At 41.7% G+C, this 23,401-nt stretch overlaps 1 protein-coding gene across 3 annotated transcripts in view; it reads left to right on the forward strand.

The window, feature by feature from the left end:
* The first annotated feature begins 253 nt into the window (after positions 1–253).
* Positions 254–23,401, forward strand: part of slc8a3 (solute carrier family 8 member 3) — a 518,329-nt gene continuing 495,181 nt past the window's right edge. For 2 of the 3 annotated variants that reach the window (XM_063052126.1, XM_063052143.1), the window contains exons 1-2: positions 254–757; positions 3,342–5,178. In XM_063052126.1, the coding sequence (XP_062908196.1) occupies positions 3,416–5,178 (1,763 nt within the window). In that variant the 5' untranslated portion in view covers positions 254–757; positions 3,342–3,415. Of the gene's footprint in view, positions 758–1,434; positions 1,719–3,341; positions 5,179–23,401 lie in introns of those variants that run through there. The other variant, XM_063052133.1, reaches the window with a different exon arrangement.

Consider the following 23,401-nt stretch of genomic DNA (forward strand, 5'->3'; position numbering starts at 1 on the left):
CTGCCTGGCCTGCTGAGTATTTTCTTGTATTTACTCCCCAAAAAGATTTCAGATCTCCGGCGACTTTTGCATGTTGCACTGCACCTGTCACCCGAGGCTCAGCTCCGGCGCCTGGAAGGAGTCGCCGCTGGCGTCCGGGAGAGGGAGTGGGCAGAAGGAGAGCTGGGGCAGGCGGTCCCCATTAAAGAGGCGGTCTCCAGCGGCAGAGCCTGTGTTTCGAGGCTGCCTGGGGTTGTTAGTAAACCCCCCCCACACCGCCCCCAACCCTGAGCTTGTGTCAGTGTCGTGCCAGCTGACAGCCTGACGTCAAGGCAGGCAGCACAGGCTGAGAGAGGCTCTGCTGTGGCTGACACATCGCTCTCTCTCTCTCGCTCTCTGTGCTGTAGTAAAATTCCGCTCATTCTGGAGGCTCAAGCTATCTACACACACCACCCTCCTGACTCCCTCCCCAGCCCCCTCCCTTAACCTTTCACTGCAGCCAGTTTCCTGAGCGAGTCGTCGCCTCCTCCACCTCTGCCAACCAGCAGGAGGCTGACACCTGAATGGAGTTCTTCAGCCGGCACATCTCCAGTCGCACATTTCCAGCGGCAGCGGCAACACCGGCCGCTTTGTAGCAGTCCGGGTAACTTGGTGTGCCACGCACAGAATCCTTGTACATCTCGCAGCTTGATCCCAGAGGACACGATGTACAGTATTCAGCATCCAATGTATACATGTTAAGCTCTTTGTATGTGCGCGCGGAGGGAAGGAACAGCAGGTAACACATCTTTTATATACATATGTTGCAACGATTTTATTTAAAGGCACTACGTGGATTATATAACACGATCTGGGAGCGCAATGTGTTTTTAACCCCAGCCGTATTTGACGCTTGGGTCGCTTTAAGAGCGCAGAATTGATGCCAATCGTTTTTTAAAATAATTTATGGAAAAACACCTGTTTTTTCCAGAAGGCTGATTAAAAATAAGCTTTCTTCGTTGATGAGACACCTATTTTTCCACCCCCCCATTACACACACACACACACACACACACACACACACACACACACACACAGTTCCATTCCCCCTCAATCCTGGTTTTGTTTGGCTTGCAAAATCTTTCGCTTTTCCGATTGGTCACAGTGTTTTTTTTAATAAGACCCCGACCCTATCTCTCACCCCCTCTACCCTCTCCCAACTGCATTTAATGCAAATTGGGGAACCTGCCTTGCTTGGAGCCACACACATACAAATAACTATTGTACTTCGCAAATCAGTGGGTTTCTGCATAACATTTGCTCTGCAGTAGTGCTGGGATTGATTAAGCGGTTGATGTACGTTATGTGTGTGGGTATTTATACTCATTGCATTCCGGGTGCACCTTGACAGGCTGACAGCTGTCGCGTTCATTCATTTCTGCTGAGCCCTTGTTTACCTCGGTCAAATTTAGCGACTGCGCCACGGTCTTCCCTAAATAGGGCAAGCACTTGCCTTCGGGAAGGGAGGCGGTTCGAGGACGCCGAGGGGGCTGCTTGGGGACTGCGTACCCTCCTCCGGCCAAGACGGCAGGAACTGCGGCCACAACCCGCTGACAACACTCGACAGGCGCCCGGGCAGCCCGTACCTTCTTGCTGACCATCACCAAAGTAAACGGGAATCCTCCAGGAAGCCCCAGCAGTGGCACACGTTGTTGTCGTGTGTACGCGACCGTCTGAATCCAAAGTTGCCCACGGGCCATGTGCGTCTCTTGCTGTTAGTTAATGAAGCTCATGTCCGGGGCGTTTTACTTCACTGTTTACAGAGCAGCATCCAGCCCATTCCAAAGCGGCTCCTCGCCTGCGACATTCCGGCTCGTCTCAGCCTCATCTTTAAGTTATTTTTTTAAATGATTCTGATTTCCTGCTATTCGCCCCTTAAAATCTAATTTTCAATTTGTGAAACGTCGACCGTCCGTTCCCCTCCTTAGATGCTGCCTGACCTGCAGCGATCTTCCAATGTTTTGTGTGTTGTTTTAGTTTGTGGTTTTTGACAAGGAATCAACTGGTGATTAAGGTCTTTGACTATTAGTGCCCCCTCCCCCCAGATCTAGTTAGTTGCAGCCTGGGCGAGTGATGCTATATGGCGCAGTCAGTCCCCCTTGCCTTCATCCCATTCCCGCAACTATGGTTGCTCTAAACAGTCATGCCTCGGATGGCTTTTGCACGGTGCGTGGATTCCTCTGCGTGAGGGTGAGCACCTGTCACAGCTGACCACTCTATGTGATCTCGAGTTGTAAATCTGATGCGTAAACAAGACCTCCTAGTTCTGACTTGTGGATAAGAAATCATAGTTATAATGAGTTTGACATAATATTTTGTAATGAAGGCATTGCTGGTCATCGTAAGTTACCCATGAGACGGTGCTGTTGAGCTGCTACATGAAGTGTCTGAGTTGATGGGGCAGGAACAGCGCTGTTCGGGGTGTGTGTGTGCTTCCTGGAATCTGACCTGCCAACACTGACGGACAGTTTGTAAGTTGGTACGATGGTGCTCCCAGCACCTGTTGCCCATGTTTTTTTGGAAGTGGCTCTGTGGAAGCGGGCGCTGCGGCTCAGGTGGGAGGAGTGAGTGTTCAGCACCTCCAGTGTGAGCATCCTTACAACTAACCCCTTGGCCGAAGGTGAATTCCCAGTCCAGTCATGCTAGCTTCTGCTGCTGTTCCCAGGTTCCCTTGTAACTGCTGAAGAACTCAGACTTTACCTGGTTAAGAGAATATCTCTGGCCCCTTGCTACTGATGGGTTCAAAAATTTAAGGCACATGGAGGTCCATTGACCTGACTAGGGAATGGATGTCTCTGTTTGTCTCATTGCAGTTACATTTTTACATTTTGAAAAGTTGTGGTTGGGATCGGTTTGGAATTCTGCTCATTTGCTTAGGTAACAGGTCGGGCACCATACAGAATAACAGAGCAAATCTGAAAGGCCAATGCCTAATCTTAGTCTAAATTTCTTAAATAATTACATTCCCCCCAGTTTCTATTCAGGTTACTTTGATAGTCCTAAAGTGATTGAGCCTGATGTTTTACTGCTTATGCATGAGAGGTACCTGACCTCTTTTTGGTCCAGTGGGTGAAATCGCATGCTCATAATGTCATGGTTCCACTTCCTGCCACACGGTGTGTGAGAGTCCCAAGGTACCATGTCCCACAGCCCAGCCAGTGGCCTGTGGAGTGTTATTGCACATCTCCTTGCTAAGTCCTGTTGTATCAAATTTTGTGAAAAGGGAAATGAAAAGCTGATTGTGGAGAGCATCTCCTGTCTTGAAAGCTGCAGCTATGCTCTGCTGGCTAACACCGGCATTTTCTTTTTGAAATGTTTTTCAGATACGACAGTGGAGACCCTCCAGCTCTGAAAATTGATTTGATTTACGGGGGACGTCGAGAGTGAACCTGTTTGCATGGCGTGGTTTGGATTGCAGACATTCATGTCATTTTGCCTCGTGGGCTTTGTATCAGTAATGTTGTTAATGCACCCACCTTCTGTGGATGCAGAAACACCTGGACCTGCAAGTTCTCCAAAGCAAAACAGCTCCTGCATGGGCAACTATGAATGTAAGCAGGGAGTTATTTTGCCAATATGGTACCCAGAAGATCCATCCCTTGGAGATAAAATTGCCAGAGTTATTGTTTACTTTGTGGCAATGATCTACATGTTTTTGGGAGTCTCCATTGTAGCAGACCGCTTTATGGCATCTATAGAAGTGATTACCTCGCAGGAAAAAGAAATTACCATCAACAAACCCAATGGAGAGACAAACACGACGATGGTACGAGTTTGGAATGACACTGTGTCCAACTTAACGCTTATGGCTTTGGGATCATCTGCTCCAGAAATCATGCTCTCACTGGTTGAAGTTTGTGGCCATGGGTTTGAATCTGGTGAGCTTGGTCCTGGTACCATTGTGGGCAGTGCAGCTTTTAATATGTTTGTCATTATTGCCATCTGCGTATATTCCATTCCTGATGGCGAGACCAGGAAGATCAAACACCTACGTGTTTTTTTTGTCACAGCCGCTTGGAGCATTTTTGCCTACATCTGGCTGTACATGATCCTTGCCGTCTTTTCACCCGGCATTGTACAGGTGTGGGAAGGGTTGGTCACCTTTTTGTTCTTCCCCATCTGCGTCCTACTCGCCTGGATCGCTGACCGCAGACTCCTTTTCTACAAGTATGTGCGGAAGAAGTATCGCACCAACAAGAACCGGGGCCTCATCATCGAGACCGAAGGTGAACATCCCAAAGGTATCGAGATGGACGGCAAGCTAGTGAACTCTCACTTCATGGATGGGACACTGGCAGCCTTGGATGGGAAAGAAGTGGACGAATCCCGCAAAGAGATGATCCGCATCCTTAAAGAACTGAAGCAAAAGCACCCTGAGAAAGAACTCGATCAGCTGGTGGAAATGGCGAACTACTATGCTCTTTCCCACCAGCAGAAAAGCAGGGCCTTCTATCGAATCCAAGCCACCAGGATGATGACTGGCGCAGGCAATATCCTGAAGAAGCACGTGTCCGAGCAAGCCAAAAGAAGCATGAGCATCCTTGAGGTGAGGCCGGACACTCCTGAAGATCTTTGCTCCCGCATTTTCTTTGAGCCATCTGCTTACCAGTGCCTGGAGAACTGTGGTGCGGTGTCACTGACTGTGATCCGCAAAGGCGGGGACATCTCCAACACGGTGACCGTGGACTACAAGACGGAGGATGGCTCGGCCAACGCCGGTGCAGACTATGAGTTTAGCGAAGGAACCCTGGTCTTCAAGGCAGGTGAAACACAGAAAGAAATCACCGTTGGCATCATCGATGATGACATCTTTGAGGAAGACGAGCATTTCTTTGTGCGGCTTAACAACCTCAGAGTGATGGAACTGGAAGATGCGCTGGAGCCAAACAGCGTGCCGTACCCGAAAGCTTTGATCGTTTCCCCACTTGTTGCCACTGTGACTATTCTAGATGATGACCACGCAGGTATCTTTACATTTGAAAGCGATGTTGTCCATGTCAGTGAGAGTATCGGAGTGATGGAAGTGAAAGTGCTGAGAACGTCTGGGGCACGTGGGACAGTCATCGTTCCCTTTCGGACGATAGAAGGAACGGCAAAAGGGGGTGGCGAGGACTTTGAAGACACCTATGGGGAGCTGGAGTTTAGAAACGATGAGACTCTGTAAGTAGAATTCCTATCCCACATCTCTGAATGTCTTGTTTTCTGTACTATTGGAAAACTAACTAGTAATACCTGTTTTGTTTAAAATTACAGCAGCAATTAAAGGAAGTTGGTGTTGAGCAGAACCATGGCTGTTTAATTTGGGAAAACATTTGTAAATATGTTTTCTTTGCACATCATTTTAACCCTTCAGTACACTCACAAAGTTAAAAAAAATGCAACTTACTCCTGGACTTGAGCGCATGGGTATTGTTTGAAGATGTCATTAATTCCACAATGCCTTATTGCTTTGGCTGACCATAGTAAAATACCTAAAAATGGACAAAACACACATAAGTGTTACTGTGATTGGATATTAAACAGACTTGGGCATTTCTTGACGACTGTGACTCTGCTGAGATACACATCGTGTAATGAAAGCAGCATATACAAAAAGTCAAATCTTGCTGAAGTTTTTGTACATTGTTAATCTGATAGGCTTTTCCAGAGAGTGGGTTATATTACAATTAAACTACATACCAGAGTGCAGCCTTCCCTTATGACAAATCTTACAATAACCAGATCTCTTCCTAGACCCCTGCACTGAGATCCACAATTGTCAGGCTGCCCTTTTAAGGCAAGGAAGCAATTTTCTATGAGGAATCAGGCTCTCAATGTGCAGTACCTGTTTTTTTTTAAAGTTCCTTTTTAGTTATTTTTGTGATACTTTATCAATTAGTCAAAACAATCATTTTAGAAAGTAAAAAAAATCGTGAGTATTGACATTGTCGTGTATCAGTTGCAGCACACTATTGTAATCCCTCCTTATTGGCATGGAGTTTTCCCGGGGGAGTACCATGGTGTTTTTTATCTAGATAGATGGATACAAGTGAAATGTTACTGGAGCTTGCTATTTTAATGTTCAGGTTAATTGTACCTTTAATAACCGTATCCCTGATTAAAACCAGTTGAAAACTCCAAGATAATTTCCTGTTGTTTGAAGAGTCCATTGCCTCCAAATGTGGCTGCCCCTCATGTCACCAAGACAAGCTTCTGCAGCTTCCTCCCACACTGGCACCTGTTGGCACATTAATCCAGCACTAATCAGTTTTACTTGCAGCAACCAGGATTTCACAGAAGTCTGACCCAACTGTCCCAGTTGTTACTGCTGCAGTTGCTGCAGAACACAAGACTGTAAAATCAGTTGTCTAAATGCAAATTGCTTACAACTGTTCACACTTGAGTGGCTTCAATTGACTGCTGATCAAGGAAGATCAAAGCGGTAAAAAGAAGCAAATTTAGAAAGTAGAAACAAGAGTGTCAAATTTGTAAATTAGAGGATGGCTCATCTCCAATCCACCTGCTCTTTTGGGTGCTGAGTGACAAATTCCGCCTGACTGCCTGGGTCTGTGAGAGATTATGGTCTGTGTTTATGCTGACATGTTTGCACAGAAACCTGTGTGCAACGTCACCCTGGCACTTTGCTGACTGCATCCCAAGCTAAAATTGTGCGGATCATCATTAACTACAGGTTCAATAGTGATACTTTTGATCAAGAAATCAAAGAACTGGAATAAAATTCTTCTTGGATTGAAAAATAAGGAATTAAATATTAAAGGTACAAGCATCATCTTTGGTTTATCGCAAGTTCCTCTTGGACTTAGTTAAGCAAATTTGTGGATTAAATGATGTTGTTTCGCTTGATGGGTGATGATGTTAGTGTCAGCCATTAAAAAGGCTCCCAGGATAGTGATGTGAACTACCTCTTGTTTGGCAGTGTATCTGTTCTGTTGATGCTGGCAAGGGCATTCTGCACTGTTTCTTCCCAGCATTATTGCTGTTCACTAGAGTCACAGGACCAGGAGAATGCTAGAGTAATTTAAGAATTTGTAAGTAGAGCTGAACTCAGAACATGCGTTTAAATGGACCGGCTGGTTTCTGCCATGTGGAATGTGCAAATTCAGCCGAGTTCAGTGCCTTGCAACCCACCTCTCGCAAGGTTGGTTTAAAAGCTGGTGTGTTGAAGTGATCTGTCTAATTTGCTCCAGAAAAAAATAAGGTGGTTGGAGTTAGATTTTTATTCTAAATTTCCAACCTCCCTTTACTCCCTTTAAAAATGATTGTAGTGTTCTCAGGAACATTATTTTTTTTTAATAAGGATTTTATCCATAAGTAGTTTCTGCTGAAATAGATGCTGAACCAATAGATGAATTTATTCAAAAATTATCTAGTTATTGTCCTCTGAATGGATACAGTTTAGTAATGAGTATTGGAAGTATTTGATTTTCATAATCATAATTATCCCTTTTTGAAAGGACAACATTGGACAGGCTCGTGCATTGTGTGTGTATTAAAGAGTGAACTATGCAATGTGCCTTAAAGTGGACTGGTCTAATAAGTAAATTGATTGGCTGTGTGTTTCTCTTGCAGCAACACTGGATGTTATTGGTTGTACCATCAAATTGTTACAACCGTCAAATCGCTGTTATGTAGATCTGCAGTGATATACTGTATGTAGTCCCTAGACTGATTCTGTGGTCTGTTTATAAAAAGTCTGGAAGTAGCCAATTTTGTTTTATTTTGTTATGTGAGTAAATGTTATAGAACAGTGTCATCTGTGGTATCTTGCATCAGGACAACAAGCTGATTCTGTGTAAATTTATTTTCAACACAGCAAGTAGGAGCATTTGGTTTAAAGGTGTATGCAACCACTGACTGTGTATCTTGAACTGAAGCTGTCATTGGGAGATTTGTAAGATTAAAAAAAATATATATCCACAGGTTACTGAATGTTCAGTGTTTTTATTTATAGTACAGATCTTCAGTTCATGATGTCTGTACATTCTGTGCTGTTTCAGTGGGTATTGCATGGCTTTTGAAAGGTGTAAAGGCCAAATTTTGTAAATAAACAACGGAGGATAATATAGCTTTTTATCGCTTTTGTAACTTTGAGTATGCGTTGTCCTTTTAGGAGACCATTCTGCCCATTGACTGTGTTCTGGCTCCTAGAGTACATTCGATGACTCCATTCCCAAACTTATTTCCTTTAAGCCTATCCATTCCCACATCCCCATCAACTCCCCTTGATCCTCCATCAGTCCATCTGGCCTAACTTACAGTGGTCAGTTCATCTACCCATTAGCAAGTGCTTGGGATGTGAGCACTCAGAGGAGACCATGCAGACTGTACCTGAGGTCAGGATTGCTGGAGCAGGAACTCTGTAATGCTATTTACCCTGCTACTGTGCTATCCAAATGGTTTGAGACTTTTTTTTCTTTTAACACAAAAGCAGATGTTGTAAATACTAGAGATGCAGAATAAAAACTCTGAACATATTGAATAGGCTGTTCGGCAGCTTGCATCATGGGAGAGATGGTTTTAATTTATCCAATCATTGATCTTCCAGCTAATCTGGTCCTGCTGTAAATTCATCAATCCCAACACTAAGCCTGTTTTATCTCGCCAGGAATGTTGTTCTCTGCTCAGTACCTGAAGCTTCTTTTAATTGTATAAGATTTCCAGCATTTTCTTCATGAAACTAATTACAAACTAGAGACATCCAAGTTACAAGATCTATATCATCACCATAACTTTTTGCTGGCTGTCCAGAACAGAACATAGGGATCTAAATTTAATTTTGGCAGCGTTCAATAGGATAATGATCCTTCTGTCAAAACAAACTTTTAAAAGTCTTCATCCATAAACACAGCAACAACCTTCCCTAACAAGCTCCCTGGATGCTGTGCACTAAGACTGCTGAAGGAAGTACTTTTTTTAAGGAGCAAACTGTGATCCGCTTTAGCGCTGTGCCAAGTAAAATGGTGCCGACATGCATACAACTTCTAGCAGTCAATCCAGTTGTGAACAGCAGAGCTGATTAAAGCAACCAGAGAGCCTGTTAAAGGAAAATTCTTAGATTGTGACTTTAACACAACTCTTGGCCGTGGAATACTCTCAATCCAAGATATGACAGCCACGCAAGATTAGAATAGTGGCTTAATCAGCTGATTGGATGAGCCAGGAAGACTAGTTGTGATATACTGTTTCTTGCTTGCTGAAGGTTTTAAATTGAAGAGTGTCCTTTATTAACGAGCCAAACCATAGTTCCTCACCACAAGATCTAGAATATTTCCAGGGCTCTTTGCTGGATTTACAGTGGTTTAGAATTGGCCACTAGGCTGACAAAGAGTTGGTCAAGGCCTTCAGTCCAATGTTCTCTGCTTGGAAGTACACGCGTGACCAAATAGTAACTGCAGGCTCTGGGTTTTCTGCAACTGGCCTAACAAGACTCCTCAGCTGGTTTTGGATATGAAACTGACTACTTGGCCTAGAATCCTGAAGGGAGCTGCCATCTGTGAAATGGTATCTCAGCCAAAGTCTGGAATATAATTCTGTGGCGACCACTCATGGTTTTTGATGATATGTATAAGTATGGGGTAGAGACACTTAGAGAGATTATGTTCCATAAAGTAAATACTATAGCTTACTTAGTGCCCATTACACCACTGGCATTTAGGGCAGCAGTGAAGGTCCTACATCTTCATCTGACCTTGGCCACTCAAATGTAGAAGGATTCTTCATTGCTATTTCTGTAACAGTTTCATTTTACCATTCAGGGTTGTTGGCCCTGAGTTGAACCATGGAACTTGGAGGACCGGTGGACTGCTTTTAGTCTGGCTTTTACCCTTTGACTTGTTCGGCATGGGTGATCCTACCAAAAGCCAAAGCACAAAGCCCTGACTCCAGCCAGCAAAGCTCTCCGGGTCATTGAGGTTTGCAAGCCTCCAAACCACAACAATAAATTATAACTTGAGAATAAGCTGCCTGTAGTTTATCATTCAGAAAATGTTGGGTGGCTTTATAGCTGGTTTTATTGATTCACTTGATACATCAACTAATAAATTACTAAATTAAATTTAAAAGAAATTTGGATAGGTATATGGACGGGAAGGGTATGGAGGATAATGGTTCAGCTGCATGGCAAATTATTAATTCGGCATGGACTAAATGGGCCGAAAGGCCTGTTTCAGTGATGTGGTGGTCTATGACTCTGAATGGTTTATCTTGCATAATATGGGAAAATGTTTGAGATGGGATATTGGGCATACAGGAGAGTAAAAGCCTTTACCAAGTCCTGACTTCACATGCAGAAATTATTAATAAAATGTAACAAGAGTAAAAGGAAAGTTAAAAACCGTGTTTGAGGAGAACTGTTGATAATGTGCACTTTGAGTCCATGGTTTGATATATTGAAAAGTGTATTGATATCAGCAGAGGACATCCTGACGTATAAAGCACAACTATCTATATCTTGTGCAACACACGCAAAATGCTAGAGGAACTCAGCAGGTTGGGCAGCATCTTTGGAGAAGAGTAATTAGTCAATGTTTGGGGCCGAGACCCTTCACTGGGATTGGAAAGGAAGAGGAGAAGTCAGAGCAAGGAAGTGGGGGGAGGGGAGGAAGAAGTACAAGACGGTAGGTGAAAGGTGAAAGCGGGAAGGGGAGGGGTGACGTAAAGAGCTGGGAAGTTGATTGCTGAAAGAGAGAAAGGTCTGGATAAGGAGAGGAGGAAGACCATGGAAGAAAGTGAAGGGGGAGGAGCATTTCCAATATCTGCAGATTTTCTCATGTTTGTGAAACTATATTTTGTATGCTGTTGTCCTTGGGTTGCTAGCAACAATATTGTGGAATATGCAAATATTTAAATACCTTTAGTCAGTGAATATTATGAGGTAACTGCATCACTAGTATTTGTCGCTGAACTGCTTTTTTAGAGGGCTTCACAGATGTGCCAACTGTTCAGGAGCAGACCATGTACAGACATGGCTTTCTGTAGCCCCAGATAGTACATCTTTATGGCCATTACATTCGATCATTTCTCAAAGAAGACAATGGCAAAATCTGTAGTGGATATTAAACGCCTACACGTGGAGTAGAAATATAGTGGTTGACAGTTGCAGCAAATTGTTGTGTTCTATGATCCACTACAGTGCTAAAAGGTGAAACAAGCTGTACTTCTGTTATGGTTTTGGCTTCTGTTTAGTTGGTACTGTTTTGTGAATGCTTATCATTAAGTATCTTTCAGTCTGCCATATTTACCACACTGTGCTGTAAAATCATTCAACCTGAGGCATTAAATGAAAATTGTCAAGGTACTCGAGAAACCTTTGAAGGAATTTTTAGATTAACATCATACAGAGTTGGACAGAATTGACTTGATACAATCATAGATATTCTCTTTTACCCCCTATAGGCTGTCAACTCTGGATGTTTTGAGTATATTTTGTAGACATCATTACAAAAAAGTACAACTTCAAATGAATGAAATCCTCTTGAAGGTAAATTGTGAAAAAAGCGAGCAAAACAAATATAACATGCTGTAAGGTTTCACTGCTAATGTAACGGTTTCTCTGTCGCAGCAATGTTTGGTTATGGCTAAAGATAACAGGGCCTTTGGAATGTGTGCTATCCAATGACAGGCATGTTGTTCTTTCTTGTGGGTCTGAGAGAAGGGATTTCATGGTCTTTGGTCAGCGAGAGATGAAGAGTGGAGATGCGAGTGGAGAGAGTTGACTTGCTGGACGGAGTGGACTTGGAGTGAGGGTCCGAGGGTCAGCAATGCTCAGAGGAGGTCGATGGGGAACGAATGGACGGAACCGAGAGCTCCAACATATGCATTAGACTGTTTCATTAAGATGGGCCCTTTTTAGTTTTCTTTATTAACCCTATAGTCCGATTAAGAATGATAAAGTTCAGTCGTTTAATTGCATACGGTGTACTGTCTGATATTTTGCGGTGCGGATTTGTAACCGGGCAACACATCACGCAAGATCCACACAAACGAGATTTCTCAGTTCGGCTGGGCCAGAGGCTGTCTTCCCCCAGACAAACACATGCCGGCCAAACCTGAGGGTTACACAACTACGAGGAATTCTGCCGATGCTGGAAATTCAAGCAACATACATCAAAGTTGCTGGTGAACACAGCAGGCCAGGCAGCATCTCTAGGAAGAGGTACAGTCGACGTTTCAGGCCGAGACCCTTCGTCAGGACTAACTGAAGGAAGATGCTGCGTGGTCTGCTGCGTTCACCAGCAACTTTGATGTGGGTTACACAACTATTCAGGTTTTAGAATTATTATACTATTTTCCCTTTCTTTCATGTCACCAGATGTCATTCCCTGGTACAATAAAACAACTTCTTTGGAATTTGCACTGCATTATGGTGTAAGAGTACCTCTGGGGTGCTATGACATCATATCAGTTTGTTTTGTTTCAGCCAATTGCAGATGTGCTGGCTCTGCTTGGCACAGTATCTCAGTATCTTAGCCAGTTAACACATCTGAATCTGTGGGATTCAGCAGATGGAACGCAGAATGCCCTAGGTACACCTCTGCACACCGCGACACAGACTGAATGTGCTGGCTACTTGCCTGTGCCTTGACAGAAATATGAGCTCAAACCTCAGCGGAACGCATTTGAAAGAGAAAATCTTCCTCCTCAAAGCTTTGTTTTGTTTAATTCCTCTTTTACTTCGTCCACGCAGAACCCGGCCTTGTGGCCAAGAATGGAAACCAGTGTTTAGTTTCTCAGCACATTCAGAGAAGTACAGTGATGCTTTTGCGAACGCTACAGATGTTATGAAGGGATGGTGTAAAGAGGCTAGAGGGCTGGGGAAGGGTTGGTGGAGAGACCAGAAACAATTCAAAATAGATTTTATCCTCTCAATGCCAAAGAGACCCTATAAGAAAAATATGGCGGGTTGGTAAATAAAACTCTGGTTAAAGTAATGGAGGGACTGATTGGAGGTCTGAGACAGCTGAGTCCATATGGAGTATCCACAACCCATGCAAATGCCTGCTGGTTCAGGGTTTCTGCTGAAGCAGTCACAAGTCTTGTGGTTATCTATATTGCTGTACTGAGAGCTTTGCTAATTATGAAATAAATATTATTTTAAAATGTTTCTGTCTGACATATTACACAAAGCATAGTTCTGTATACAAGGTATAGGAAAAATACCATTGTTAGAGATTTCTCCAGATTAGTAACTCTAACCCAATTATATTTATGCATTGAAGACTATTTAGACTTCCTGAGATTTGCACTCCACAGTCATAATTCATCTAATTACATGCTAGTAATTGGTTTTCAGTACAGCAGTGGTCAGTCTCTACTCTGCTGTATTCTCCATTTTTGGTACTTAGTTTGGAATTAGATGAATATAGGACTGAAATAAAGAATATCTGGGGGCTTCATAAAGATAATTGGTGAATGAAATGAGGGGGGGGATAATGTAAACTTTTAATAATTACTTGTGATGGTATTGAGCTTGCCCTATCAGATATAAATAGCCACAAGATCTCTCACTAAAGGGAGATTATACTGTAACTACCCAATCTTCAAAGACTAGTTTACTTTCCTGTTTATTCTCCACAGTGAGTTTAGCTGCCAATACCCACTATTCAAGTGATGGATCCCCTCTCCTTACTAAGGAGAAGATGCTTCCACCTAACAAATTGTTTAAACACTGTTCTTTTATTTTCAGTGATTCATGTTTAAATATTCTTAAAAAACATTTAAAACTTAGAGGATTTCAATCTGAAATATTTACAAATTACAAACCATTTCTAAAACACAAAGCATTTCCTCTCATAAAACACAAAGGATTTTCAAAACACATGTACAGTTCCTATAAACTAAAAAGACATACTGCAATGCAGACGAACAAGTCATCCATGGCAGAACCAAATCTGGAGGAATATATTCTAGTTCACCCCTTACCTCATTCATAATAAACCTGAACTTCTATTTGCATTAATACCCTTTTTCTTCCACTTGGGTGACTTCACACGCATATGCTACTTCCTCAGATATTCTTTTAATACAGTCTAAAAACATCTTGAAGACAAAGTTCCACAAATAATGCTGTAAATACTGTGCAGCTAACTTCCTTAAGTACATAAAACTTTCCAACTATAAACACATCAGTTATTGATATGCTAAATGATTTTATCCACCTGTTATGCAAGCTTCCTTGAACTAAGCAACTTAACAGTCAGCTTGTCTGTTTGAAACAACGCAAATTAAACAACCCATTGTATTATACTCTACTCTTGAGCAATAATTACAGAGCATCTTCAAAGTTGCTCTATTGACAACACTTTTTATAAACTTCAAGCTGATTACTGCTTTCCATTTTAAGAATGGAAGACTGATTCATTAATGACAAATTGTTAGTTGGAAGATTACTTACATCTATTTTTGACCTTACAAGTATCAGATGCTGTGTTTAGAAAGCCAGGATTAGCAAATAACCACGGGCCCATTGGCCTAGGAGTTACTACCTTCCTATGGACATCAGCCTCCTGATCAAGGCTCCTCCTGGGATCAGACTATCACTTCTCTATCCGTTCCAGTAGGTTATCAGTTCTAGAAAGGCTCTCTTTGCTTCGGTGCTCAAGGTACTCATTGACTACTTCCCGATGTAGGGGTTTCTGTGAGATTTTTTAAAGAGTATTCACTCCCTCAATCTCAGCAGCACACATTTTCCAAACCTCAAACAAATGTCTCCATTATAATCTTCATAAACATGTGACAACAATGCATCAATGTTCATATTTTAGGTCTATATTAGTCCATCTTTAGAATCTTCTTCCCCACAAACAGTTCTTGCCATTTCCTTGATACAAGTTTGAATCAGTGTCTCGGTCACTGTTAGTTTATAAGGTCAGCTGGCAATGTCTTTCACTAAGATGAAGATAGATCGTCTCTTTCACAGGAGTGTTCACATTTGTTTCGATGCAGTGCATAAATTTATTCATGTTTCCTGAAAACAAGCTACTAATCATGTGTTGATGTTCTCTATAACCTAAGGATTAGTAATTTCACATTTTAATTGCAGAAAATCATCTCCATACATGATTTCATAATATAATAATGTACATAAAAAATAAACATTTACAGAAGTAATGAAGCATATGGTTCTTCTGTACCTTAACTCGAGGCTCTCAGAAAAAAGTAAGTCACAATGTAAGGGTTGGTTATGTCCCTCCCATGGGAGTGAACACCCAATGGTATACTGTAACTTAACATTCTGGCACCAACCATACCACTGCATAAGCTCCTTCCCGTTTTCATGATTCTGAACTCTGGGTATGATTGTTCAGCTCTTCGACCTTTACTTTCTTAAGGTTTGGGCCTAACTGAGAAGAATTGACACTTCTTCCTTACTTTTATGTTTTCCCAGAAAACTTTAATTGAGTTCTGTTCTGTCAAACCATAGGATTTTATCAACCAAATATACAAATAGTTCTGGTAATGTTAAATATAAAACAAATAGCAACATTGATAGGCTTGCTGGTCCTACTAGTTGCATTGTAAGAGTACCACATACACAATATATGCTTATACCCAAGTAGTAAGTTAATAGCAAATACATCCAAACTGTTCTACTTTGTGACAATATAATGCTTTGTAAAACTTGGAGGCTGTAGGATTCCATCAATGTTTCTGAAGAAATCGCAATAGATTAGGTTAAAAGTATTGCATTCCTCAAAGGTATCTATCTTTCCCCTGGTAAATCTTCCACCATTGTATAATTTTGCACACAAAATCAAGTAAAATAGATGATTTTAAACGTTAAAGGTGTAAGCCATGGTACTATGATGCCATCATTAGCAATGAACAACATATTTACAAAGTACGTTATATTGAATTTAAGAAGCATATATTGTATATGAAAAGTTACCCATATTGAAATGTAAATATGCAACATCCTCAAAGGTAAGTAAAAATAATGTTTGTTGACTTATCTTTCTGTGGGATCGTGTTATTAGACCATCTACTCGTGACAGACACATCCCAAGCCCACCCCTCCTCCCAAGTGAGGCAAGAAACATGCAAACCTGTATACAACGTCAGTATCAGGACTAGGAAAAGGAGAGGAGCAAGAATAATAGATCAGATCTGTCTCTGCTCTTCACTCTTCCAGGGTTAATGATGAACCAGAGGAAAAGGCAAAGAGGTGAGTACGAGGCAATGTATACAAAGCAGACGTATGGGAGATAACTCATTGTGGTGCAGTTTAGGCATTGGAGTCAATGCAGTCTTAGGACTGGAACTGTTATACAATAAGCAGAAGTCAAATTTCCATCCTTGCAGGCTTCAACATCTCAACAAAAAGAGCACTACAAAGACAATTATTCCAATAGCTAGGGGAATTGTCCATTGTAAAATTGCAAAAAAAATATATATAGCCCAATTTAAGTAGTGCCAATCCATCCGGAAACTGTGTTTGCTGCTGCAGAGACAGAATTTGCAGCAGTTAGAAAGGCCTGAGCTATTGTGTCAACTAAAGTGCCAATCAGGGGCTTCGTATAAGTCTGCAAAGGAAACTTGTGAAAGGAGATGCCTCACACATCTAATTATGTCAGTTCAGTGACTCTCAGAGTGTATAAAGAAATATTCCTTTAATTAGACTGTTTCTTCTAGCCACTGTTGACAAATATCAAGTCCCTCTAGAACATTCTATGTTGCATCCATCATAAACCATTCCTTAAAACTGGATTTGCATTTTCTGCCTTGAGATACCCAACATTGATTAAATCATCAAATTACTCTAAGTCATTTCCTTTATAAAGCTGAAAAAGTGAGTGATCCTCTGATAGCTGTATGTCTGAACAACTTTTGTTATCAGGAACTTCTACTTTCTGAGAGAACCAAAGGATCACGCCATTGCTATTGTAAGAATGAGCACTGTCAGGGCATGGCTGTACGAGCAGTGTTCCCCTTTTTTTATCATGAAAATTGTTAATGGCAGAATTGGTTTTTTCTCTCTGCTTGTTGATGACAATGCTATGCGAGTGAATATACAGCAATAGTTGAAAGCTTGTCTGTGTATATAATTGGCATTATCAATTGGTCTCCAACAGTAAAATTTATCACAGGATTGTTTCCCCATTTTTCAACTTGTAGTCGAAGTCTATCTGAAATATAATTGAAGTTGTAAGGACACCAATAGTAAAGAACTAATTTTCATCATAAGACATTACTCGCACCATAGCGTGAACTATTCATGACTTTTTGATTAATAACAAATAAGAAATCTGGGTAGATGCAATAGCCTATGGAACTAAAATATCTAAAAATCTTATTGCACTTTTCAGTTTTGTTTCATTTAGCTTCTGCTTCAGTGCATCTTTCCATCTTATCTTCACATGCAAAAACCCGGATCAAGGCTTTGCTGAATTTTTTTAGAACATAAGCCAGAAATGCAGACAATTGTCATGTTACCTTGATGTTTAACAATGGAATGGAAAAGTGGCCATAACTGGAGAAATGGAAAGGTCTAACATCTTCGTAGTAAGCATTTTCATAGGGTTGTTGGCCATCAAACTAAAGTGCAATAAGATATCTGGTTAATGGAGAAATCTTCATTAAGAAAGAAGTTCCCACATTGTTCTAGTCTAAAGGTTTCAATGTCATGTTCCCATGAGTGGGATCATTCAATGACACAACAGTGCCTATACTTTTCTTCAAGTGTAGAGGGACCCATGTCAAGGGATTACTCTATTAGTTTACCTTCAGTATCTGGGCTGGAATCTTTCAGTTCTGTTGGGGCATTAGTAATCATTTCCACAAGTGATTCTTTGCCTTCCCATGTTCATTTCATCTGCAATGCAGTCAGAGTGAATGTTTAAGTAGATGAGAGCAATTACTTTGCCTGAGGCAAGATTTAAGGGTTCCAGTGTATGAGTTCACACATGACCAAGAGGTAAGGGCCATTTGGTGATCTTTAAATTAGAATCATCATAGCTCACAGATCCCCTTAATTTAATATTCTCTCTGAATCATTAGGTTTTAGGCATGTCAGAGCCAGATGAGCCAATTTCTGTAGTAAATGTGACTTTGTCTGCGAGAAAGCAAATGGTAAGCAAGGCAGCACTGAACAGTATTGCTATAAGCACAAATATTAGAAGTAAAATACAGCAAAAGCAAAATTTTTTCCTAGAGTTTGAGTCTGCCTTACTCTGAAAACAACAGCACATCCTGGATGTATTATCCATGATAATCTTGGAGATCTTCCTCAAGCTTTTCAGATCTAAACAGGTGTTTTTATCTTTTCAGTAGATCGCATCCCCTCTCCACTCGTCAGGGTATAGGGATTCAGTGGTGGACCCGTGCTCTGGCCAAATATAAGAGTTGCACTCATTCGAGGAGGATAAGTCGCGCCGTGGTAGGTTTGATATTCTCTATGTAAACAGTTCTGCTTTCAGTCCTGTTTCCCCTCCCAGCCTCGATTGCCACAGTCTTGTTGTAGGTAACCTTGTAATGATACAAGGAGCTTTCCATCTAGGATCGAAACTAGGGACAGAAATATTTTTATGGAATTTCCTTTCCTTGGACCCAGGCCCCATTCTGTGGTCTCCAAACTTTCCAGTTAGGTTCTTTTGCTTTCTCTTGAATTCCCATAAACACTCTCAGTTTCTTGAGACGAGTTGTATCGGGTACAGGCAATAGTTGACTGTGTTAGCAATCAAGAGTGTAATTAGGTGAACTGTATATTTTACAAATAAGGTGTAACGTTCTTGTATATTCCTATTTTCACCACTGACACTTTGCTAATGGACAGTTGCATTTCAGGGGCAAGTATAGCCTACTTTGTGTCTCGAGTAGACCAGTTTTGCTAGCTCTCCTTAATCTCTCAATTCCTTTCCTCCGCCACGTCATTTGTGTGCAGCTGGAATGGAGTGCTGCTCTCCACTTCTGTGCCTGTTTGGTCTTACGAGGGGTGATTGATAAGTTCGTGGCCTAAGGTAGAAGGAGTCAATTTTAGAAAACCTAGCACATTTATTTTTCAACGTAGTCCCTTCCTACATTTACACACTTAGTCCAGCAACCATGGAGCATACAGATCCCTTCTTTGTAGAAGTCGGTGTCTTGGACCTCCAGAAGTGGTCCACAGCAGGGGTGATTGATAAGTTCATGGCCTAAGGCAGAAGGAGAAGAGTTATACAGCTCAACTCTTTGAGTGATTATCCAGAAAGTTTGAAGTTAATAACTCTTCTCCTTCTACCATGATGTGTACCTGCTGCACACAGTTCTGTTCTTTGCTCTGTGTTTGTGTGCTTACATCCACTGAGGGATGGCTGGATCAAGAGTTGTACTGGGAAGGCTGGGGTTGATGGGATGTTGCAGAGAAAGGGGCAGTACTTGTGCAGACCTGGAAGTGCTTTACACAATGTGTATTGGATTCTGATTTGAATATCTGTAGTCCTAATTTGTGTGTCAATTTAACTGGATTTCAGCCATTGGTCCATAATCTGTGAGATCAGTAATCTGATTAGCCACCAACTGTATTTATGATATTCCTGTCTTCTGCGTTCAGATTCCAAAAGCTGATGAAACGTGATTTGGATCAATTCTATTAATTTTCTAGTTTTCTGTATTGTATACTAACTGTTAGAGCAAGCTATAGCTGGAGGCAATTATTTATTAAAAAAACAGCTCTTGACCTGTGTAGCTGATTCAGCAATAGAGCTAGTTGGAAAATTTGTTCTTAAGTGGAGAAATCAGTTTATTTTCATGTCTGATAACTTGCTGCAGGATGTGAACAGGTTGACTCAGAGGCTTTGGTTGATTTAATCATCATTCACAGGCTAAAAAATGCCAAACATCATTCAGAGTACTCTTTACAGCTGCTATACCAATTGGTCTCTGCTATGCATTATGGGTTCCAACGTCAGCAAACAAATCACTTTTCTTATGTGTTCGTAGTAGAAGACTTTTTCTGTCGTGAGACTTGCCCCTTGGAAAAAGCTTATTATTTATTTGGAAAGCCATGTCAATGTGCCTTTGGTACCATCTTCTAGGATATGAGGAATCAAAGTGGCTCAGGCAATTTGAGTTGGGTGTACTTTTCATCCATCTATCATTGAAGCCTACGTCATCAAGAACCACCTAAGATGGAGCGGTCATGTTCGGATGAAAGATGAACGTCTGCCGAAACAAATCTTATACTCCCAGCGTAAAGAAGGCAAACATAAAAGAGGCGGACAACAGAAGAGATTTAAAGATGTCTTAAAAGCCAACATGAAGAAATGTAGCATCGACATGAACAATTGGGAAACCAATGCCAAGGACAGGAAACTCTGGCACACCATCACCCGAGAAGGAACAACAACTTTCGAAGCCAACAGTTGTGCAGAATTAGAAGAAAAGAGAAGAAACTGGAAAGAGAGGCAGCAACAACCAAAGTCCGATCTGTCATCTGGAACTACCTGTCCAGAATGCGGAAGAACTTTCAAAGCCAAGATTGGACTCATAAGCCAGTTGAGAGCCCATAAGTAGATCAATAGAATGAAGACCCTCATCCTCGACCTCGAGGGATAGCCACGATGACGACGACTTTCCATCCAGTACCTTTTTTTTTATATTGAATTTAAGTTTCTTTTTACAATGTTCCCAACCATGGTCAGTAGCAGGTTGAAGATAAACTATTCCTCCATTTGCAAAACATTTTCAAATTTTCTATGTTGTAGTTTATTCAGCATTAGGTCAGATGAATGATCAAATCCACGATACTTCCCTTTCAAATTTTTAATCTCTGTATTAGAGGTCAGAGGTGATTGGAGTTCAGTATTGTCAAGAAATAGCACAAACTGACTTTATGTGTATTGCTGCAGAGCAAAAAAGGCTTCACAGTTCTACCAGTAAAAGCTGGTGGGGTATAGATAACCTGCTTGTGCAGCAATTACTAGTTAGATTTTTGAACAATGGTCATGATAACATTTAATTTCTTCTCAACATAACTCTTTGACTCAGTATAGACTTTGAGTATTCTACTATAATGAGAGATCAAGACAGGGTTAATGGGAATTATATAAACTGAAAGATCACTAACTCAGGATTATGGATTTACAGTGGGGGGTGCTTTCAAATACTGGAAATGTGATGGGGGGGGAACAGCAGAAACTGCTTGAAATGCTCAGCAGTGTGGATGCATTTGATTCCTTCACTATAGGATATAGGACACTGGGCTGAAAGCCAAGGTCCTTTGTCAACCTGACCCTGCAAATCAGTTCTCTTCCTGAACATCAGGATCTGTGAGACCTTGGTCAAAGTGCATCACCTTGCAGTGAGTGTAATCATCGATAACAAAATTCACTGCCACTTTCAGTATGTCAGAGCAACCTTTGAGGAAAGGATTATGAACATAAAACTCTCAAATATGACACCAAACTTGTAGTCAGCAGAGCAACAGTAATTCCCGCATATGGTGGAGAAGGAGATAATTGCAAAGTGGACTTCTCCAGGCAGTGGAAGAGCAGCCTGTTGCCTCTGCAAAATCTTCCAACCTCAGCGGTGAATCAGTAATCCTAAGAACCCAAGCTGATAAACCCGAAAATCTGAAATAAAAACAGAAGATGCTCAATTTGCTCAAGTCAGGCAGCATCTGTGGAAAGAGAAACAGTTTCCGGTTGAAGAACTTTTGTTAGAATTGGAGAAGAAAGAAAGCAAGGTGGTATTTCATTGCAGAGAGTGTACATGATCCTGAATATTTCTGGTATTTTGTATTTTTAGAACCAATATTTGAATTTGAATTGACTTTATTTCTTACATCCTTCACATATATGAGAGTAAAAATCTTTATGCTACGCCTCCATCTAAATGTGCAATGTGCAGTCATAGTAATTTATAATAGTTTATAATAAATAGAACAGTCAATGCAATATAGAGTACACTCATATCAACGTGAATTCATCAGTCTGATGGCCTGGTGGAAGAAGCTGTCCTGGAGCCCGTTGGTCCTGGCTTTTATACTGCGGTACTGCTTCCCAGATGGTAGCAATTGGAATAGATTGTGGTTGGGATGGCTTGGATCCCAATGATCCTATGGGCCCTTTTTACACACCTGTCCTTGTAAATGTCCTGAATCATGGGAAGTTCACAACTACAGATGCACTGGGCTGTCCGCACCACTCTCTGCAGAGTCCTGCGATTGAGGGAGATACAGTTCCCATACCAGGCAATCAGGATGCTCTCAATTGTGCCCCTGTAGAAAGTTCTTAGGATTTGGGCGCCCATTCCAAACTTCCTCAACCATCTGAGGTGAAAGAGGCGCTGTTGTGCCTTTTTCTCCACACAGCTGGTGTGTACAGACCACGTGAGGTCTTCGGTAATGTGGATGCTAAGGAACTTAAATCTGTTTAACGTCTCAACCCCAGATCCATTGATGTCAAAAGGGGTAGCCCGTCTCCATTCCTTCTGAAATCCACAACCAGCTCCAAAGCTACTGCGGCAACTCTTTTGAAAAAGCATCCCCAGCATCAAGGACTACGATTAAGTTCATCCACTCTCAATTTGTCCACTTGCTCCATTCCAAGACCCCAAAGCAAGAACTCCACTCCAAACCTTGCCGTAGCAAGTGGTTCCTCGGGGGTTAGAGATAAACCCCTTCATGTCTTCTGAATGAAATATAACATCCCGTTAAGCAGGATCCCCCAGCTCAAGACCATTCAGACTGAGGGAGACCATTCATATTGGGAAGCACTGAGCACGTTCAGTCTTTCTAAGAAGAGGACGTGGACTTCATGAGCAAGGAATATAGTTAGGACTGATGTGCACTGCCTCTTTCCTAGGGTTGGGGAATTAGGAACTAGATGGTATAGTTTAAGGTGAGAGGAGAGAGATTTAATAAGAACTTGAGGGGCAATGTTTTCACCCAGATGGTGGTCAGTAGATGAAATGAGCTGCTAAACAAATTGATTGAAGCAGGTACATTAAAGGCACTTGGAGAGGTACGTGGATAGGAATAGGATAGAGTGTTGGAGGCCAAACGTGGGCAAGTGGAGCTGGTTTAGATGGGAATCTAGGTTGGCGTGGACCAGTTGAATGGGTGGATCTTTTTCTGTCCTCTCTGACGGAGTGGGAGAAGAATGCACTATTACAAGCAACTCACCAATCTATCTCCTCCCATCTGTGGCAGAGATTGCAGAATCTGAATAGGGCGCTTCTCTCACCACAGAACGTACAGGACAGGAAAGATATGACGTTACCACTGACTCTGAAAGAAGACTGAGCATTCTAGATCAATACCTTTGAATTCCATGTTGACCCTGGTCAAAACTGTCATTAATGGACACATGCATACATGTGTCTGTGTACGAACCTTGACAGACACAATGCATCTTAAAAGTCTTTAGGGTATTTGTAAACATGAGAAAATCTACAGATACTGGAAATC

The sequence above is a fragment of the Mobula hypostoma genome, chromosome 1, assembly GCF_963921235.1.
Source record: "Mobula hypostoma chromosome 1, sMobHyp1.1, whole genome shotgun sequence".
Lineage (NCBI taxonomy): Eukaryota > Metazoa > Chordata > Chondrichthyes > Myliobatiformes > Myliobatidae > Mobula > Mobula hypostoma.